At 41.3% G+C, this 20,801-nt stretch overlaps 1 protein-coding gene across 2 annotated transcripts in view; it reads left to right on the top strand.

Moving 5' to 3' along the window:
* The first annotated feature begins 44 nt into the window (after positions 1 to 44).
* Positions 45 to 20,801, top strand: part of LOC146667006 (synaptogyrin-1-like) — a 33,593-nt gene continuing 12,836 nt past the window's right edge. Inside the window, exon 1 of one of the 2 annotated variants that reach the window (XM_085408881.1) lies at positions 45 to 1,038. In XM_085408881.1, coding sequence (XP_085265007.1) covers positions 937 to 1,038 — 102 coding nt within the window. In that variant the 5' untranslated portion in view covers positions 45 to 936. The remainder of the gene's footprint in view (positions 1,039 to 20,801) is intronic. The other variant, XM_085408882.1, reaches the window with a different exon arrangement.

Below are 20,801 nucleotides of genomic sequence, written 5' to 3'. Positions count from 1 at the left end.
CTTTCTGTGAGGACGTAAAGGAAGCAAAAGGCTACTTTTGCAGAGTGTGTAAGACAGAACTTACTGAAACAGTGTACAAACGTAAATACCAGTGTGCACAACCATTTATAACACCAATAAGCCGACTTGACAAAAGATTGATGGAGCTTGTTGAAGAACAGAGCAATATCACGTATAAAGCCTGAAGGAGAAAACAAGCGTGAGGTCCTTGCACATTCAGGCAATATACGGTAAGACCGCTAGAGGGCGGAATTTATTGCACCTACCAACGGCACCATCAATCATGGAGTTCAACGTTGTTGGGTGGTGGTACTGTTATACTGTCGTTTATTCGTGTAGAAGCATTCTAGTGTTTTAATAAGTGCTGTCGCACAAAATAACCCTTTACCAATATTTATTTTCAGCTCACAGACTTTATCATATAACGTTGATTAAGTTAATATCATGTTCTGGTTTAATGGTTTAATCACTGTTTTTCCGCCCACCGTCGATAAACGAAGAGCGCGTGACTCTCTGTAGTGGTCCTGAGTACGTCGCTGTTTTTCTTTCTTTCTTTTTTTTTACTCGGGTGTTTTGACGAGGAGCGCTCCGTCCGAGGCGTGACAACGGAGGCGCGTTCACGGGGTCGCCACCGGCTTCTGCGCTGAACTAAAGGGAGAAAGCATCACTATCTAGCACCATCACAAAGCTTTCTTTACCCACACATAACGGAGAAATATTAGAGGTACATTTAAAACCAACAGCACGAGAGAACAGGTCGCCAAAGGAGACCGGGGGTGGGGGGAGACGCGCATCCCAGCCGTGCAGATTCAGCGGTAGTACAGTAGTGGTGATAGGGAGCAGTTTCGGGGATTTTCCGTTTCGGTTACCCGGTGCTCCACACACCCTGTGCCTTTGAGCCAGCAGCGGGGAGGGAGAGAGAGGAGGAGGAGGACCATGGAGGGGATGCAGGCATACGGAGCCGGGAAAGCCGGAGGAGCCTTCGACCCCGTCACCTTCCTCCAGCAGCCTCAGACCATTCTCCGCATAGTGTCTTGGGTGAGTTGGAGACGTAAAAACGAAAAATAACTTTGTTCTTGGATACACAGTTAGCTACAGAGGCCACCACTTTTTAAATCGTTCATATATGTTGTCAAATATGGGTTTGAATTAGCCGACTGAGGGCCCACACAGGCTTCATTTCAGAGAGGAGCTCCTATAGATACTGAAGGAAGCTGTAACATGCTTTGTGGTGTTTTGTTCTTTTAACTTTTGTTTTCACTTGTGTGTTTGGTGCTATTACCTGATCTCACTAATAATATTCTCCTCACGCAGTGGGTTGATGGGTTGATTGAACAGAGTCCCGATCGCTGTGTACAAAATCCACCTTCTACAGATGATACATTAGTGACCAGAGGATGTTTTCTCATGAGCACAGTGAGAACACAGTCACACAGTTGTTGGATTTCATAGAAAATAATTTCATAATAACTGTCCACCCTCCGGGCTCTGAGGAGGAGGAGGAGCACTAATGAAAGTAGCAACAGTAGGAGAACACTTTTGACAAGCATAGTAAACAGATGGCAACAGAAGTGCTCCCCAAAGTGTAGGCTCCACGCTGAGTTTTAAGGAAAATACATCCGAAATGTATGAAACCGGAGGTTTATTTATTCATATAATTAATCATTAAGGAAAATGTGCTCGGTATAAACTGAATGTATAACAATCAAGTTCATTTTATTTGACCAGACCATTGTTTTACATTGTACTTATGTAATTACATGGAAAATGTACATGTATTTAAGTGAGTTAAAGTCAGGATTTTGGGCAGCTTTTCTTCTTTTTAGTGCACTGCCAGGTGGTATTTTATAGGATTTTTGTTTTGGGTGTCTAGTTTTTGCAGCTGTACCTTTTGTGTCGTTTATATTTTGAGAGGAGGAAAATGCAATTCTATGTGTTTTCATTAGAAAGCATCAAGAACGTTCTCTTAAATTGTTGTAATTTAAGAAAGACAGGAAGTAAATATACTGCATCCATTCATAAACCGCATCAAGTGATGAATATCCAACGGAGATTTATACATTACATTGTTACAGTTTATTTTTTTAGATGAACATTTGGTGATGTGCAGCAATTAGGAAGGCATTATTGCACTTTTTAAAACATTTTTTTCAACAAAAGGCAGCAGTGCAAAGGTTAGGCCCAGCAGTCCCAATAGTGTAGCTGTTGTAAGCTTTCAAAGAAGATTGCTGTATATCAGAGATGTTTCAAACTTTGGACAATGGGTATATTGTTCAGAACAACTCATATTTTTGTTATTTTTAACATATTTGGACAATAAGTTAACAGATAGTACTCCTCGACTCAGCAAGACGTTGTTGTTTTAGATTTTGAACTATACGATTGATTTTTGACAACAGTGCAATCTATTACAAAGAGCATATTATTATTTGTTTTAATAATAACTTTTTGATGTCTCCTTGTTTTATGCAAAAACAGGAAAGGATGTGGAAAGGTGTACTTCAATATTTTTTAATAAGAAAAATGAGTTGTAGTTTTTTTTAATCTAGCACTCATTCAAATTATCTTACACATGACTAAAGGCACTTCCTGACCACAGTTGTTGGGATTACCTGAAGGTAACAACCTACTGGGAGAACATCTTACCTTTAGTTATTATTTCTCTTAGTTTACATCAGTAAGAATGTTTATGTGATGTATTAGCCAGCTAGAAGTTGTGTGCTCGCAACAGGTTGGCTACAGCCACAACAAAAGGTTGTAGGAAGACATGATTGGAGTTTTGGGATTTTGTCCGTTAATGAAAGTAACTGAATGGGTGGTGGTGGTGCTAAAATACTAGTTTATGTCTGTTAAGATGTGTTATATTTGGCATCATTTTTTTGTAGACGCAACTAAAGAAATGGGAACAAATTTTGTGTTTCTGCCAAAAAATACAATTTAAAATTGTTTTTTCCCCTCAGTTATGTGTAGACACTGTGCTGATTCACAGGTCAGTGATAATTGGCTTAACAAACACAAGAAACATTCCTCTGAAAATAAGTGAAAAAGCAGCCACTGTGCAATGAAAGACTCAGAAAGTCTGGAGCACCATTGTTCAAGAGCGTTTTAAAATATCACAAGAAAGTGTAGCTGCTTGGAAACAAAATAAGAAGAAATGAGAGGTGCTTCAAGACTTTTGCACAGTAACATAAAATTACAAGGGACTATTTTCTCTAATGTGCCACTAAGCCTTGGCGCTCTGCAGCTCGGGATAGCCTTTAAAAGCCTGACTAACAGATTTTTTGTTCCTGTATTACCTGCATCTCTATATTTTCACTGTACTGATTTTGTCTCTGTTGAGGCACCAGTTGGTTAAGAGAAAACACTTGCAAAGATTTTATAGTGTTAAAAAGTTAAAATTTCATTGTGTTTCCTTTGTAGCGTAAAGTCTGAACTTTAGCGTCAGTCAGGTTCTCAAATTTTAGTTTCATCTTAAGAGCCACAGGTTGCTTTCAGAGCTAAAATGTAAGCAGTTATATAATGTCAGTGACCAGTGTTGCGTCAATACATTATGCTTATAACTATATAAACCTAAGGTAAGGTTTGTATTGTATTGTACAGTCCTGACACTAAAGTGGGAGCTAAGGTTTTCCTCTTTAAAAAATTATAAATGAAAAAGTTTCTGTTGCCTGAAAGTGCCATAAACTTTCTTTGTATAATTAGAAATACAAAGAAAATGCATAGTTTGTGGTGACATAAACCGAGTTTATTAACCCGTTAGCCTTAAATAACAAGGCCAGTGGCTAGTGATGTGATATGTCTGTAAATCATGAATTTAATCATTGTAAAGCTTAGTTGTGAGGTCAGATTTTTGGCTGTATACGAGGTATACTAATATGATGACGTACTTTGTGTATCATTTATATTAGTAAACCTGGCAGTTACATTTCTTTCACTGAATTTTTCTAAACATATGACACATGTTGTGCTGTAAATTCATCTGTATGCAGGAATATTTTTTTAGTCACGTAGGGAAAGCATATTTTAATATGGCACAATCTGATCACTGCTATTTCACCTTTTTTGAGAGTTTTAAGGTTTTATGTTGAAAGTATATGGCACAACTCAGTAGATATTTGTAGTTATAAAATCTGTATTTATTATCTAGGGTTGCAGTTTTTTCCTTTTTTATTTTCTATCTTCATTTCTTAATCTTTATATTATTATTACTATTTCAATTAACTAAATTACTGCGCTACAAAGGGGGTTAAATCGTATATTTAAACAATACATTTTACTGTTATGTGACTGTTTATTAATGTTCAAGTTACATAGTTGGGGTTAAATGGTTGAAGTTGTTTCTTCAAGCATTCAGTACTCAAAATCTTAAAAGTAGAAACCAAAACAGCACATGTTTAAATGTCTTAATGAAGAGTTTTATGGTCCTCAAAAATGTTTTCAAGATCATTTTTAGGTGACAGATCGCTTCAGCAGTGATTTTCTTACACATTTATAATTTTCTATTGATTTGACACTACCGCGACATCTTAAGTGACACTAAGACAACACTCTGCAGGTATGGAGTGTCTTTATGACTCTTCACCACATCCCCTGTCCAGAGGTGTCATCAGAGCAGCAGCATGTCGCCATAGTAACAGGCATAGCCTAGCTTGTGATGTATCGTATCATATTGAGCCTGCAGCAGTCTGTGGGGGAGGAGACTATAACATTCACCACTTTAAAGGAGACTTCCTTAGTTCATATACTAGATGTCCCAATAGTGTAGCTGTTGTGGCTCTTATTGTGAAAAGGCAGTTGGCTTCAAGTCACACTTTCAATGGAAGTTAAAAACTGACACATGCAAACAAATAAAGTTTCAGCTTTTTCCAAGACTTCAGTGGGTCATATGCTTCCATATTTGTAAAACACACACAAACTGATGGATAATATGAAGCACGTAAGACGTAACAAACATGTAACAAACATGCATTTTCTTTCACAAATATCTACTTTCTACTCCTGAGATTGTCAAAACAGCCTCGTTTCTTTAGGTTTGACTCATTTAAGAGAAGATATTGTTTCACATCACTGCATGCCAAACATCCAGTGATGTGACAATCCTGTTAGTATATCCATTACTGTGGATTATTGCATAGAAAGATATTAAATAACCAAAAATACATAATTTATGCATCTTATGTCTAACAGTGCACACACATTCCAATAACCCCAAAGTGCCAGGTCCTTCACAAAAGAATAGCTGGTAGTAATGTCCTTCAAAGAGCTACTTTTTACTTTCTTGCTTTGAGTACATTTCAGAACTATACTTTTTTATTTTACTTGAGTAAAGAAGTTGAATTGGTACTTCATCTTCTACCAGAGTATTTTTGATACTAGTATCTATATTACTTAAATAAAGGATGTCTGTGCTTTTGTCACCTCTGACCCTATCCTTGTGCTACATATCATGTTCTTGTTAAACTTGTTCTCCTACGTTCTGGCAATCAGGAGACAAAGAACATCAATGAATTTAATGGACGTGTCAAAACTTTTTCTTCCAGAAAAGTGCTTTTTGCTTGCATCCGAAAGATAGAAGTTAACATCTTCAACCTCAGAGGATTTAACAATATTTTGTTAGCAATTCATTGACAGTGTAGCAGGCCATGCTCAGCAATAATAAAACTTTGTCCCTTCCAATGTGAACATCGCTTAAAGGTCAAGCACTTCTTAGCACTTTCCTGCAAGTCCATTATAGTGATGAACAGTATTTAAGATCCCATTCTGTAAAATTTAATGTCTGTTTGTAATGTAGAGGTAAGAGCAAACCAGGTAAAATGATAATGCCAGAAAGTTGATTCTGTTTATCTGGACGTAGTGTTTTCAGTGGGAGAACGGTTTTTCCACTCATCCAAGAGAATTTTTCAGTCGCAGGTTTCCCCAACCTTATAAACGGTACATTTGCATAATGACTGAAACTAGCACTACTAACGAACTATGGGCTGTAGGTCAGTTTCATGATCATTAATATGCAAATCTTCATGAAGACTGATCAACAACCACTGATCAATGGCCATGAGTGCCACTCACAGAGAGTTGGGGAATGGCTGCAGTCACAGCATTGTAAGATGGCGAAAGATGTACCCTTAGGCCCCCTCCTCAATTCAGAGATGGTCTTGAGTGGCTACTGGCCTGTAGGTGTAAGTAGACTGCGGGGTCCTGGCCTGACGAGTTAGCTCTTATGTGTTGTGCCATCCGCTTCGCCAGAGGTTGTTTGTTTTTTCTGATGTATAAATCCTGGCAATCGTCCTGGCGATTAACAGCGTACACTATGTTACTCTGTTTGTGTCGAGGGACCCGATCCCTGGGGTGGACCAATTTTTGGCGCAGCGTGTTTTGGTGTTTGAAAGCCACACAGGCAGATTGTTTATAAAAAATGCGTCTCAGTTCTTCTGATACTCCTGACATGGAAGAGATCATCACTAAGGGTTTTCAGCTTTTTCTTGTCTGGATCACCCGGAGCTTTCTTTAGGTGCCTTCCCAGCTGGGATAACCACACTTACTCAGGGCCGCTGTATCTGTGGCGATGGTGTTCGCTCTGTGTTGTAGCATACTGATGACACCCAGTTTGTGCTTCAGTGGATGATAAGAGTCAAACCTTAAATTCTGATCCGTGAACATTTGTTTATGGTACACATTAACTTTTAAATGTCCTCCGTTACTGATGGAAATCTCACAGTCTAACAAGTCTAGCCTGTCATATCCTTCCAGGCAAACTTGATGTCTACTGAGTTACTGTAATCAGTCAATTATGGTACATCCTGACATTTTTACCCAGGTGTCATCTACATACCTGAACCACTGAATTGGTGGTGTTTGTTAGGCTCAAATGTACTAATTCATCCAGGTAAGGAAGTCATTATGCAAATGTACCATTTATGCCGTTGGGGAAACCTGCATTCAGCTGAGACTTAAGAAGTCACTTGGATGAGTGACGAAACGTTTGTTCCAATGAAAAGTCTTCTTAGTCTTCTGGTTTACTTTGGTGAGGGGAAAAACAAAGACACAGATCTATCATTTCATGAAAGGGATTGCTCTGATTTATTCAGATACTGAGACTCTCAAAACATCAACGATATCTACACTTTGGAGCATAATTTTTTCTTTTTAGTCAGCAACTGAGTAGTGACAACAGGAACACCCTGGATCCAGCATTACCTCGTCTTTCTGGAAGGTTTTCCTCTGTTCCTCTGTTTCTTATTTCTTTCTTATTACTTTGAGGAGTCCTCAGCTGCAGATTTAAGTTCCATTACAACCAACTGTTAAACTGAATTTACCTGTTATTATCCTGGTAATGGTCTGTCATTACGTTTTACAGCTGAAAATCATTGTTGAAACAAACTAGGATAGGTAAATTATTGTGCGATTAGGTCGCCTGGGATGGAGATCTCCAATACAGTCACTAAAGTGACTTTTGCATGAAACACAAACATTAAAAACGATGAAGTTAGCATCACCCACAGAGCAAGGGTAGACACTTTACGTGATTGGATTTCTCCTTTAAACATTTGTTGATGGGCGACGTCACAGAAGAGCGTATGAGAGAGAGGAGACCAGAATGAATGAGTAAGAAAGAGAAAAGTTTATGAATGTTGGTCGAGGATTCTCTGCCCTCTCTTTTCCATCCATCTCCCACTTGTTCTGACTCATGAGGGCTGAATGTGGAGGTGATAATGACGTGTGTGTCCGCCTCAGAGAATCAGCGCCGCATTTTAGTTACGAGAGTATTGGATGGTGAAAAGAAGAACAGCGAACACAGTGACAGGTGCAGGGAGAGTAACGTGGACGTGATAATTTTCTAATTGAGGAAATGAAAATATTTGGATTTAAGTAAGCTGAACAGGGTCAACCTGACTCACAAAGTAAACATGACATTGTTTGCCTGTGGTTCTACTTTGATCTGTGCATAAAAGAGAATTACTTTCAAAACTTGGATCGATCCCTTGAGTGAAGTTCCTTGAATTCTGCTGCTGTTCAAGGATTCGGGTTATCGCAGGGGTAACATAAAGCATCATATCACTATACACCTAAATATGCTGTTTAGTTCTGTGTTGTGCTCGACTGTGCTAAAGAAGCATTTTTATTTTCAGAAGTCAACATGCCCAAAGTAGAACTTCTGTCTGCCCTGTGGATGAAAACACTGATTAAAGTTCACAATTTAACTCTCAAAAAAGACAAATATACAGTAACATAGAGACATATATACTTATAGGCATGATTATTTTAAATATAAACATGTCTTTAAAAGTCAAACTATTGGACACAGCTGGCTTGAAAACTGCTAATAATGTTACTTATTTCAGCCTGGCCTAAAGTATTTGCTTCCAAGAATCCAGTTTCTTGTCATTTTTTAAAGGGGTCTCAAGAAATAGTTCTTAAGGCTTTCTGAAGGTTATAAAGTGTTTTTGTTTTTTTTACATTTTTACACATTCACAGTCCAGTCGGTTCATTTTTGTGACTGCATGTTAAACCACTTAACACTGACCTAGGAATCATTCAAGCACAAAAAAGGCCCCAAACTCAAGGGATAACCCAGCCTGCACATAACAAACAACCTAAGAACAAACCTATTTTAAAGGGTATATTTAGACATTATGTTACTAGCAGCCTCCCAAAGATACATATTTTTCCCTCCATGTCTTTAGTAGAATGTAAAAAAAACGCTAAAGATAAGAGTCTCACTGACATAAAATAGCACGTCTGCTCCAACAATGTGATTCCCAAAGAGCATTTAGCCAAAGACCTGACATTCCCAGCATGGTGAATCCTATCTAAAAGTGGACATAAACTATGAGCTGCTGTGGAAAATTCTTCTGTCCTGATATTTGCTCTGTAATTAAAACACTCTTACGTAAATAGTGTTGGATAATGTTTTAAATTTAGCCATGATGGTGATTAGCATTGCAGAGGTCAAGAGATTTTGTGCTTGATGAGTAACTATTTTATGTCACCAGCACAAACCCGTTGCAGTGCAGGGCATTCCGTCATCTCCTGGTTACTCACACACCCACAGTGTGTCAGCACCTACATGTCAAAATTCAGATGTTGTTCGAAAGCTATTTTAAGAAGCAAGTTGCATTTTTATGTTGTTTGACTGCCTTAATGTGACTGTAGTAGAAATTGTGAACATAAAGTCTGCAGATGTTTGCATTAAATATTCATAAAACTTAAAGCCCTGTCAAATAATGTTTATTATACATCATTCAAATTACTCAGCTTTTTGGCCAGCCAAGCATCCTAAACTCCCCACTGATATAACTTCTTACTGCGGTTGAGATAGATCTTATTATTAAATTCAGTTCACTTATTTCTTATTTCTCACCCTGCGACAGACTGGCGACCTGTCCAGGGTGTACCCTGCCTCTCGCCCTATGACAGCTGGGATAGGCTCCAGCGCCCCCCGCGACCCTGAAAAGGATAAGCGGAAGCGAATGGATGGATGGATATTTCTTATTTATATAATCACACCCATAGTTGCCTCAGTGTACTGTCAGGTTAAGACCCTAAAAAAACAGAACCATTAGCAAGTACTTGGCAACAGTGGGAAGGAAAAACTCCCTTTAACAGGAAGAAACCTCCAGCAGAACCAGGCTCAGGGAGGGACAGCCGTCTGCTGTGACTGATTGTGGGTGATTCTTTTTCTGACTGCTATATATTTGAAATCGCAGTGTAGTGGAAAGTTTTGTTTGTTATAAATCTCTGTTTGGACCTAATTATTAGCATGCATCCAATGCTAAAACAGTTGGAAAATGTAACATCTGTAGTGTAAAATAAGAAGCTGAACGTGGGAACACATCTAATCTGAAGAAACATCTGGTCAAATACAAAGTATGTCTGAAAGCTGCAAAGTGTACCGTATTTGAAAGACCGGCAGGTAACATCAACGTGCCTGTTAAGAAGGTGAACCCAGGAATGGTAATGATGATGATGAAAAGCTGTTGTCAGAGAAACGGCTTTTTGACACTGTGCTGTTGACGTTTTAACTTTTAGCATTTGTTTCGCAGCGCTGAAATGTCATATCAGCATGGTATACTGTAAACACACACAAAACCTTAGTATGTAAACATAACCAACAATTGTCTCACACTACCATTTAAATACTGCAGTGTGCAAGCACTGTGACAGTGACGTCAACATCACAGACAGTGCCAGGCAGTAACCAGCAGCTGTTGTGGTGTGTAAAGTACTGAAAAGGGTACCGCTGGGTACCTGTACTGCTTGTGTTCACAGGTAAATAAAGCCTGAAAAAATGAATCATCTTCTAACTTAACCAACTGATCGTTTTCAGTTTGGTGATTGGTTGAGATTCAATTCAGCATGAATAGTTCATGAGCAGGCTGAACCCTACTTTATTTGGGTATATCATCATAGTGCAGTACATTGATGTAGTTAGTGTCATATAATGCAGGCTGGCTCCAAAAGCAAGTCACTTTCAATAGATTCCTGTGTGTCCAACTTTACATCAGAAATAAATGTATTTACAGAATGGTACAAAAACACTTTTGGTCTCTATGGTTATTTTTCCCATTAGTGATAACCTTATAGAGGGTTGAAGTATATATTGTTAATTATTCTTAAGATTTATAGTTCCTGTTGTTAAGGCGTGGCCCTTTGTAGCCACTGGGCCTCACACCCTTGCTATTTGTGTTGGTGACTTTTGGAGCATTTTGCTTCATGCAAATACCTGATCACGGTTTCCCTTGCAACTCATATGAGAAAAGAGAGTAAACTCTCGTAACTTGAATCATTAAGATAAGACTTCAAATCTCTTTGGCTACAGCCATCTTTGTTCCTTGTCTGTGGACTGGCTGAACACACTACAAAATTGCCCTTTCAGTTTCACTTGCTGTTGCCATTAAAAAAACGTAAAAAGCAGGCCTGTAACTGAATGAGCACCCGTACCAGATTGCAGTGCTACTTTCCCTTGATTCTGTTATGCTTGGCTTTACAAGATTGAGGGACCGTCTGTTTTCTTGCACTGATACATGCTTGTTTTCTGGGCTCGTCTGGTCATGTTCTCACTGACTGCCACCACATTTCAAATGGAAACGAGATAATAATGCCCCAAAAAAAAAAAAAAAGGCACAGAGGCGTATGGAGGAGAGCATTGTGTGTGTGACTGAGTGACTCGACAGAACAGACATCAGAGTGCCGTTGTGCTCTGAACTTGTGTTTCTGTCTGTCTCATTGTGTACCACTGCAGTGGCTCTCCTTGAATTGTACTTTGACAAGGTCTCCTGTCTCTCTAACTCTCTCTCTCATTACATGAGCAGCTGCTGCCATGGTGACAGCAGCAATCAGGTATCCCCAGTCTGGGCTGACATTCTGCAGCAGACAATAAGCCCACACACACACACACACACACACACACACACACACACACACACACACACACACACACACACACACACACACACACACACACACACACAGAGGATGTAATATCCTCCAGCAGTGATCCTGTATTATGCAGCAGATAGCTCTGCTCACTTCCCACTGTCATAACTTACTTTTACTGATCATTCACTGCATTCGCTTTGGTTTGTTCTCTTCAGAGCAGATAAAAGCTCTGAAGCACATAAAAGGCAAGAATTTGCAGAAATGAACATGTTCTTTCTGGGACGATCTGATTGCATCAACAGTGCTGTCTTCTTTATCTGTACTTACATCATTATGGTAAGCAATAATGGAAATTTCCTCCGTTTTTGCAATTAGATAATATATTAATGTCACTGAGAGCACAGCACACACGTCAGATACTGGTGATGTGCTGCTGAAATGTTTCTTTTTCCTTAGTCCATATTTTAATTACTACCTATATGTCAAAAGAATGGCATAAATCCAAAGGCATTGATGTTAGAAAGCTTTACACTTACTGTCTCAGAGTCAACACGTTCCCCACGTTCCTTTGCTTCTGACAGTTTCTCTAAACAACATGTAACATAAATGGCCATGAAACACAGTGATTGGTCGGGTGTGCCGAGGTTCAAAATAGGCCACATGTAAGCTTTTATCTCAAGTTCTTTTTTATTCATTAGACAACTGTTTGGACACTTGTGTCTAGTTCTGACCTCGATCTGTATCTACCTATTGATAAAATGCTGTCTCACTTCAGAGGACCTGCACATCCTAATAGTCTAGAACGCGTCATGAGAAACAAATTGTTCTACCCTTATTTCTTTTTCTACCTGTTTTGATGGGCTGGTGTTAGAGCTGGGTTATATCATACTGTTCACAGTAATACCAGTATAATGTTAGGCAACGATAAGAAAATGAAATATCGCCATAGAATATGGGTAAAACGCGCATGCGCAGTGCCTTTGTTTTCATACGCACATGGCGGAAAAAGCATGGCGGTGACGGAGAATGAGAAGGGCGAAAGCGGATCGTTGAATGAAACAGATGAACCAGAATTGGTTTGTAAAATGCTGCAACTTCAGTGGTGTGGAACTGGTTTAGCTTTCGTCTGTCAGATACACACCAAAGCACAGTTTTGGTAGAGCATGCAAGCGGGCTGTTGTTATTACAGTGTTTTTCGGTAAACTCGGCACACTTAAAATCAATCCTTTGATTTTCTGAAAAATCGACAGTGCCCCTTATAATCCGGTGCGCCTTATGTATGAATTCTGGTTGTGCTTACTGACCTTGAACCGATTTTATGTGGTACACGGCGCTCGAAAATCTGTCAAAAAATGTTTTAGTGCGAAGCTACGAAGCCGCTCTGCTTGATGGATTGTCGGAGCATTACAGCTATCGTAGGCTGGAGCCTCGCGGAGTGATACGTACTGTGCTTCAACATAATATTACCATATTGTGTGTGTATAACCTCTTTTTAAGTTTTGTGGATATTATACATGGTTATGCTGAGGATATGCCGGCCAATTTCCACTGGAAATGCCTTTTGGTTAAACTGTCAGCAAGGCATTTGCATTTTCACTGTTACATTTTTATATAACTTTAATGCACATAAAAAACAGCTGCTTGTTTAAGTGAAAATACATTGATGGGTTTTTGCACTAATAAAGTTGTGGAGTTGTAAAGTATTTTGTCTAGTGTCAATTATATCGTCAGTTATATCATTATCACAAATTTTCAAATGTATATCGTGATAAATATTTTTGGCCATATTGCTCTGCCCTAGTTGGTGTGTTCTTGGATGGTGGGCTTACAGCACCAACTGTTTTGTTTGCTATTTCTGAACCTGTATTTTTAAAATATGTTCATAATCACAAAACACTTACTGAAGAAAATACATCTAATTTTCCCCCTTTAAGCCAACTTTGCTAAAATCCTCCTCTCTGTGACATCATACAGATCCAAACGTTTAAAAAAGGAGTATTTTACCCAAAACAGAACCAAGCGACCAAGATGCATGTCCTGTTGTTTTTGCTCTTACGTGTTGCTTTCATGTTTTACTCGTTTTTGGTATTTTGAAGGCATCTAAACTACTTGGTTATATTTAAAAATAGATGAAAATGTGGTAATTTACAACTTTACATGTGTGAATTGTAAAAATATTTCTAAAATAAGTTCAAATCAGCGAATGAGTGATTCAACAAAGGTGATAACTTTCACAGGATTTGTTCCTTAAATGTGGGCACGCTATTATTATGAAAAGGCTGCACGTTGCTAACTCACGGTCTGTGCATTTGTGTGTGCATGGCTACTTCTAGTACAGGATTTTGTGAGGTACAGTGAATAGCCGGGTGACATGAGGCCCGGCTCAATTGTCTGGTTCTCAACAATGGATGCAAAAGGCCTTTCAGCCAGCACAACAGCAGCTTTAAATCATTCACAAGCAGACCGATTGAACCGATCTGATTTAGGCCTAGGTAGCAGCTGATATGGGTGCTGGTTTGTGGGTTTGTGGGTGTGTGTTTGTGTGTAAGTGTGTTTCATTGTTGCAATCACGTGCAAATATCAGAATTTCTGCTTAAAGCTCTAAAGAAGGTCTGAATGGAGAGACACAGCAGCAATTTCAAAGGGAGATTCTCAGGAAGCACATGCTTTCACGCACAAATGCACAACGTTTCAGAAGCACACACACACACACACACACACACACACACACACACACACACACACACACACACACACACACACACACACACACACACACACACACACATCTTGTAATCAGCATCGCTAAAGGGCAATTTGTGAGGGACCCTCTGATGGTCACAAGACCAGAGACAGCACGTGGGATTCTTCACAGTGCCTGCTTTCACCACATTCAGAAGCCTTGTGATCTCTCTACAGATTAAGCAGGGTGGGGTACCTTCACCTCACCCAGGCACACACACCCACTCAAAGGAGTCAAGTCACATATGAAACCATGTCACACTATTCACTGGTTATGGTTTCGAAGCTCTCGGGAAATGTTTAGGTGCAGTTCACATTTTTTTGTGCATTTTTTAAGGGTGTTTTTGTGGATCAAGCTCGAATCGTTACACAAGCCTCGTCGGACTTTCGCTGCAAGCAGGAGAGAAAAGCTTTGTAATTCAATCTGCCCCCTGCCATGTGATACCAAATATAATTGTGATCCTGAAGATGGTGCGTGTTTTCCTTCTTAGTGAACCAGGTCACGCCGAGTCCAATCCGTATTTCAAGGAATAGCGTTTGTGCATTCAGTGTTTGTGTCTTTGAAGCTGTAGCTGGAAAAGAAAGAAGAAAAAAAAGAGTTTGAAAGATGAACGCGAGTCCCTGGCGATGAGTTTATTTCCCAGTGCAGATTCTCCGAGCATTTCAAATCCAAAGTGTGTCACATCACTAAAAACTTGTGGCCCTGCAGGTACTTTTGTCCCTGTTACAGATACTCAGACTCCCTTCTGTATTCAAATAAAAAAAGTTAGGGGCCACAGCTGTACATGCTTCATAGATTACTGTGGAATCCAGTCATGCTCGCAATGTGACAGAATTGAGTCAACAGAAGGTGAGGGGTGAACCAGAGACATTGTAATATTGCCTGTATGTTAATCAGAAGGAGGAGACGTGACAGTTAAAGATTCCTGAATGGGAGGCTGGAAGGCTTCTGTTATGGAAAAAATGGTGGTGGAAGTGTAAATTCCTTCATGTGGGACAAAATCATCAAATCTTATAAGCTGTTCTGGTGACTAGTGCTTTAAAACCATCTTCAAATCAATGTATAAAAGTCAAGTAGATTGATTTAAAAGATTCAAAAGAATCTTTATGGTTTCCTTTACTATATCAAAGAAGCGATGACCCTGCAGGTAAGCATGTTAGCGACACTGCGCTTATCTCTTTAAAAGATAAAAGAAGAAGAAGAAGAGTGTGCACGTTTGTACTTCACAAATATCACGAGGACCCAGAAGAGTAGAGTTGATGTGTCAGGCTGGGAGTTAGACCAGGCGGTGAGTCTGTGTATTTAGGGTGTAAATGATCCTCACGCTTCTCCAAACAGACACATTTTGAACAGTTACTGTGCTGGTTTTGGCGATGACACAAAGGTAAGAGAGAAACACAGAAGTGTTGTGAATCCTGCAGTTTTTGGCCTTTTTCGAACTCATCAGAAATCATTTTGGACACCACGTCTTTTATTTTTATTGCACGTGCAAATATGCCACTTTTTCTTTAGCTTTAAACCCAGCGCCACAAATCCGTTGTGTCACATGGAGATTAAATAAATGAATAAATACATGCAGCGTGTTTTTATAAGAGGAAAGAGACTAAGTGAGCAAATAAAGTTATTATTGCTCTGACAATATCCCACATTATGGGATTGGCCTTATGCCTGTGCGTTTGTGCTGCAATGCTTGTGTGTGCGCATTTTCTGACCTGAGTCGTTAAGCCAGCCCTGTGAAGCAGTGGACAAACTGTGCATGCATTTGAGCTGTGTATGCATGAGTATGTGTGTCGGAGCGTGCTCCTTTTTCCTGAAGAATGCTTGTGGGCATAGGCAGGGCCAGTAACGAGGGGAGATGGGAAAAGACGAGGGGGAGGGAGCAATGATGCAGCCGGTCTAAAAATAGCACCGCCTCCATGCCCCTTCTACCCCCGATGCTTCTCTTTGCTTATCCCCTTCACAATCCCACCATCTCCTCCTTTAGTTCTTCATCATGACAACAACAAAAACTGCAGGTAGATGAATGATGGGATTGAGGTGTTTGAGGTGCTACTGCCCTCCCCCATACATCCTTTAATCAGAAAGAGGAGTGCGTGGCATGGGCCAGAATCCAGAGTGGCATAAAGTGGACCGAGGGAGGAGTGAGGAAACAGAAAGGTTGCGCATGCTTAGTAACAAACTGTTAGAGTTTGCCATCGAGACGCAGATTTAAATGCCAGCTTTCTCTCTGTGCTGGAGCTTTAAAATGGAAATAAGAGTTTGGCTTTTGTTGCTGTGTAGAATGAATGAGTGTTACTCTGTTTATCATAACATAGTCTGCTGAATCACTTTTATTAATGCTTATTAGTATAAGTAATACAGCCAGGGAAGGTCAGTTTTAAGTGCATACTCTCCATTCATTCAGGTAGGTGATTGCTCATAAGCTCATCACCAGTCTGTCAAACTATAACACTGTAGGTGAAAGAGACGGTGGCCATTATTCTGGGGATTCAGGCTTTTTGTCAGAGGCAGGGAACATTTTTTTTGATACAAGCTGCTGTTGAACAAAAAATAGAAATATGCGATGAAACCATGACAGATATTTTTAATAAACCCAGGTCATTGTCCCAGACTCTGTGTCAGTCTGCTGTGCCGTCCACTTAAATGCTTATTAAACATCGAAATACAATCCTGCACGATCTGCGAAGGAATGAAAGCATTATTTAAAAACATAACTCATGAACATGTGCATGGTCATATTCATGGACATGGATTCAATTGTTTTGTCTTTTGTTATGACCCGAGTGAGACTGTTCACAGTGTTAACACCATCACAGTGCAGAGCCGCATCACTGACATGCAGAGGTGGCACAAGTACAGACATTTTGTCCTTAAGTAGAAGTACAGGTACCTGTGTCAAAAAATATTCTGGTACAAGTTAAAGTACCGATTCAACTTTTTTACTCGAGTAAAAGTGAAAAATTACCAGCTCTGTACTCTGTAGCTGGGCGTGGTCTTCTGTGGTGGGGCGTGGTCTGTGGTGCCGCTGCAGGGGAGGCGGATGCACCATCCTCAATCCCGCCTCGCCGGCTTAAAGTCTGCACTGGGTCCTGCAGTATTGGTGTTGGTGATGTGTGTGGCGGCAGCTGTAGAGCTGCAGCCGTGTGTTGGTGAAAGTGTGCAACCGTGAAAGTGTTAATAAAGTGATGCTGAAAAGCACAAGCCTGTGGTCGGGTCCGTCGTTAATGCCACATACATTTGTGCAAAGCTAACTGGACCTTGTGCTAAGTTATTGTTGTAATAAAATAATATTAGTAGATAGGAATACAAGTTTAATTTCAGTCTAAATTTAATTTCTAATAAAGGTACTCTTGAATCATAAGAAGAACATGAGCAGAGAAAAAGAAGCAAAATAAAAAAATTGCTTTATTTTCTGTTGCCTGCCTTGTAGAGGGTGACTTTGCCTCTAAACAGGAAAACATGTAGGGAAGGGGTTAAAGTGGGATTCAGCAGGTGGGGGAATCAGATGGAATGGCTCAACGTGAGGGAAAGAATCACAATTTCTATTGAGAGCTCCGGTAGATTTTCTTGACGTGCACGCTGTGATCAGCTGATCTGCTGCTCTTTGCAAATTTACAAAACTGATTTCAACGAGATGTCAGCAGACGTTTCACGAGTTGCCCTGGCAGATTTCCATCCTCTGACAGTATACTGCAGAGTCCTTTCACACAACCTTTAAATAACACGGTTATTCTGTCTCAGCATGCGTCCGTACTACCTGCCCCGGGAGTTCTTGCATGTTATCGCGATAACAGCATATGTCCCCCCCTCGGCCAACGCGGATGCAGCCTGTGACTCTCTCCACTCAGTGGTCAGCAGACTGCAAACACAATCACCGAGAGCCCTTCTCATAATATCAGGGGACTTCAATCATGCCTCACTGGACTCCACACTGCCCACCTTCACCCAGTATGTGACCTGCCCAACCAGAGTCAATAAAACACTGGACTTACTGTATGCCAATGCAGAAGAGGCATACAGTTCATCACCTCTCCCTCCCCTGGGCAGATCTGATCACAACCTGGTGCACCTTGTCCCTGTGTATGAGCCCTTAGTGCGCAGGGTGCCACCAGCCACCCGCACAGTACAGAGATGGTCAGAGGAGAGCGAGGAGGCTCTTAAGGATTGTTTTGAGTCGACTGTGTGGGAGGTGATTTGTGATGACCACGGTGAGGACATCGACAGCCTTACTACATGCATTACTGACTATATAAACTTCTGTGTGGATAACACTGTACCTACCAGGACTGTACGGTGTTTCTCCAACAACAAACCTTGGATTACCCCAGAAATTAAAACCGTCCTCAAGCAGAAGAGGAGGGCCTTCAAATCCAGAGACAAAGAGGAGTTGAAAAGGGTGCAGAGAGAGCTGAGGGGACTGATAAGGAATGGGAAGGAGAGCTACAGGCAGAAGATGGAGAACCAGCTTCAACAAAACAACGTTGGTGAAGTCTGGAGAGGCCTCAGAACCATCTCGGGCCACAAACAGCAGAACTCTCTGCCTGGGAGGGATGTGAGATGGGCAAATGAACTGAATCATTTCTTCAACAGATTTGACTCAGCCATGAGGCAGTCTGCAACATCGGCTGCAGACTCACCCACCCCCACTGCTGCTGTTCCACCTCAGACACTTCACACCTCCTCTATTCACCCTGCTCACTCCCCCCCACCCCCAACAACAGCATCCAATACACACTCAACACAAGGCTCCAGCCTGTCTCTCTCAACCACCCAGGTTAGGAGGGAACTGAGGAGGATTAATGGCAAGAAGGCAGCGGGTCCAGATGGCATCAGCTCGAGGGTCGTCAGGTCCTGCGCGGACCAACTGTGTGGGGTGATGGAGCACCTCTTCAACCTGAGCCTGAGGTTGGGAAGAGTCCCACAGCTCTGGAAAACCTCCTGTGTTGTACCAGTGCCAAAGACTTCATGCCCCAAGGACCTCAACAGCTACAGGCCGGTGGCTCTGACATCCCACCTGATGAAGACCCTGGAGCGGTTGGTCCTGGCTCAGCTTCGGCGCCTAATAAGCTCATCACTGGACCCACTTCAGTTTGCCTACCAGCCTGGCATTGGAGCGGATGATGCCGTCATTCACCTCCTACATCGTTCCCTCGCTCACCTGGAGACCGCTGGAAGCACTGTGAGAATCATGTTCTTTGATTTCTCCAGTGCCTTCAACACCATTCTTCCCTCGGTTCTAAAGGACAAGCTGGTGAACTCTGGAGTGGACCATCACCTCACTACCTGGATCCTGGACTACCTCACCGACCGACCACAGTATGTGAGGACTCAGGGCTGTGTGTCGGACAGGGTCGTCTGCAGTACGGGGGCCCCACAGGGAACGGTTCTGGCTCCGTTCCTCTTCACCATCTACACTGCAGACTTCTCCCACAATTCCACCCAGTGCTTCCTGCAGAAGTTCTCTGATGACTCTGCAATAGTCGGCCTCATCACTGATGGGGACGACAAGGAGTACAGAGGTCTGACCCAAGACTTTGTGGACTGGTGCCAGCTGAACTACCTCCAGATCAACGCCAGTAAAACCAAGGAACTGGTGGTAGACTTCCGCAGGCACAAGCATTCTCCACTGCAACCACTGAACATCCAAGGTATGGACATTGAGGCTGTGGACAGCTACAGGTACCTTGGTGTTCATCTGAACAATAGACTGGACTGGACTCATAACTCAGACGCCCTCTACAGGAAAGGGCAGAGCAGGCTGTACCTGCTGCGGAGACTCAGGTCGTTTGGAGTGCCCACTCCTGAAGACCTTCTATGACTCTGTGGTGGCTTCTGCTATCTTTTATGGTGTGGTCTGCTGGGGCGGCAGCATCTCTGCTGGGGACAGGAAGAGACTGAACAGGGTGATCCGAAGGGCCAGCTCTGTTCTAGGATGCCCTCTGGACCCAGTGGAGGTGGTGAGTGACAGGAGAACGGCGGCTAAGCTGTCATCCCTGATGGACAACATCTCCCACCCCATGCAGCAGACTGTGACAGCACTGAGCAGCTCCTTCAGTGGGAGACTGCGGCACCCACGGTGTGGGACGGAGAGATTTTGCAGGTCTTTCCTCCCCACTGCTGTCAGACTCCATAATAAAGACTTTAACTGATCAAGCACACACATCCATACATATGCAATAATACTAAGTGCAATAATCCTTTCTGTCATCGTTGTATTTTTACTCAGTTGTATATAGTATTTGTATTTGTATTCTATTTTTATCTTATTGTATATTTATTTTATTTTATTCTACTGTATATAGTATTTTATTTTATTCTATTCTGTACAGTTGTGTACTGTATTTATTCTTATTGTATTCTAATTTTTGCCTCATAACTTTTGCACTGTCCACTTCCTGCTGTGACAAAACAAATTTCCCACGTGTGGGACTAATAAAGGTTATCTTATCTTATCTTATCTTATTGATTTGCAGCGTGTTTCACAATATGAAGAAACACAATGCCACATTCAAAAACACGAGGACTTACATGTAAGCTTTAACTTTACAGTTTATCAAATACGACTGAGCATCCTTACCTCTAAATCTAACCTCCCTTCGTCCTCTCCTGTCCGGTCTTTGAGTGGAGTTAGCGCTCTCTCGCTGTGAAATACGGCGGCTGGATCGTAAGCTAGCAACACAGC

The sequence above is a fragment of the Rhamphochromis longiceps genome, linkage group LG6 (assembly GCF_057381845.1).
Source record: "Rhamphochromis longiceps isolate RC_006_pf linkage group LG6, R_longiceps_female_GT1.1, whole genome shotgun sequence".
In the NCBI taxonomy this organism is placed as follows: domain Eukaryota; kingdom Metazoa; phylum Chordata; class Actinopteri; order Cichliformes; family Cichlidae; genus Rhamphochromis; species Rhamphochromis longiceps.
This window is presented reverse-complemented; position numbering and strand designations above follow the sequence as displayed.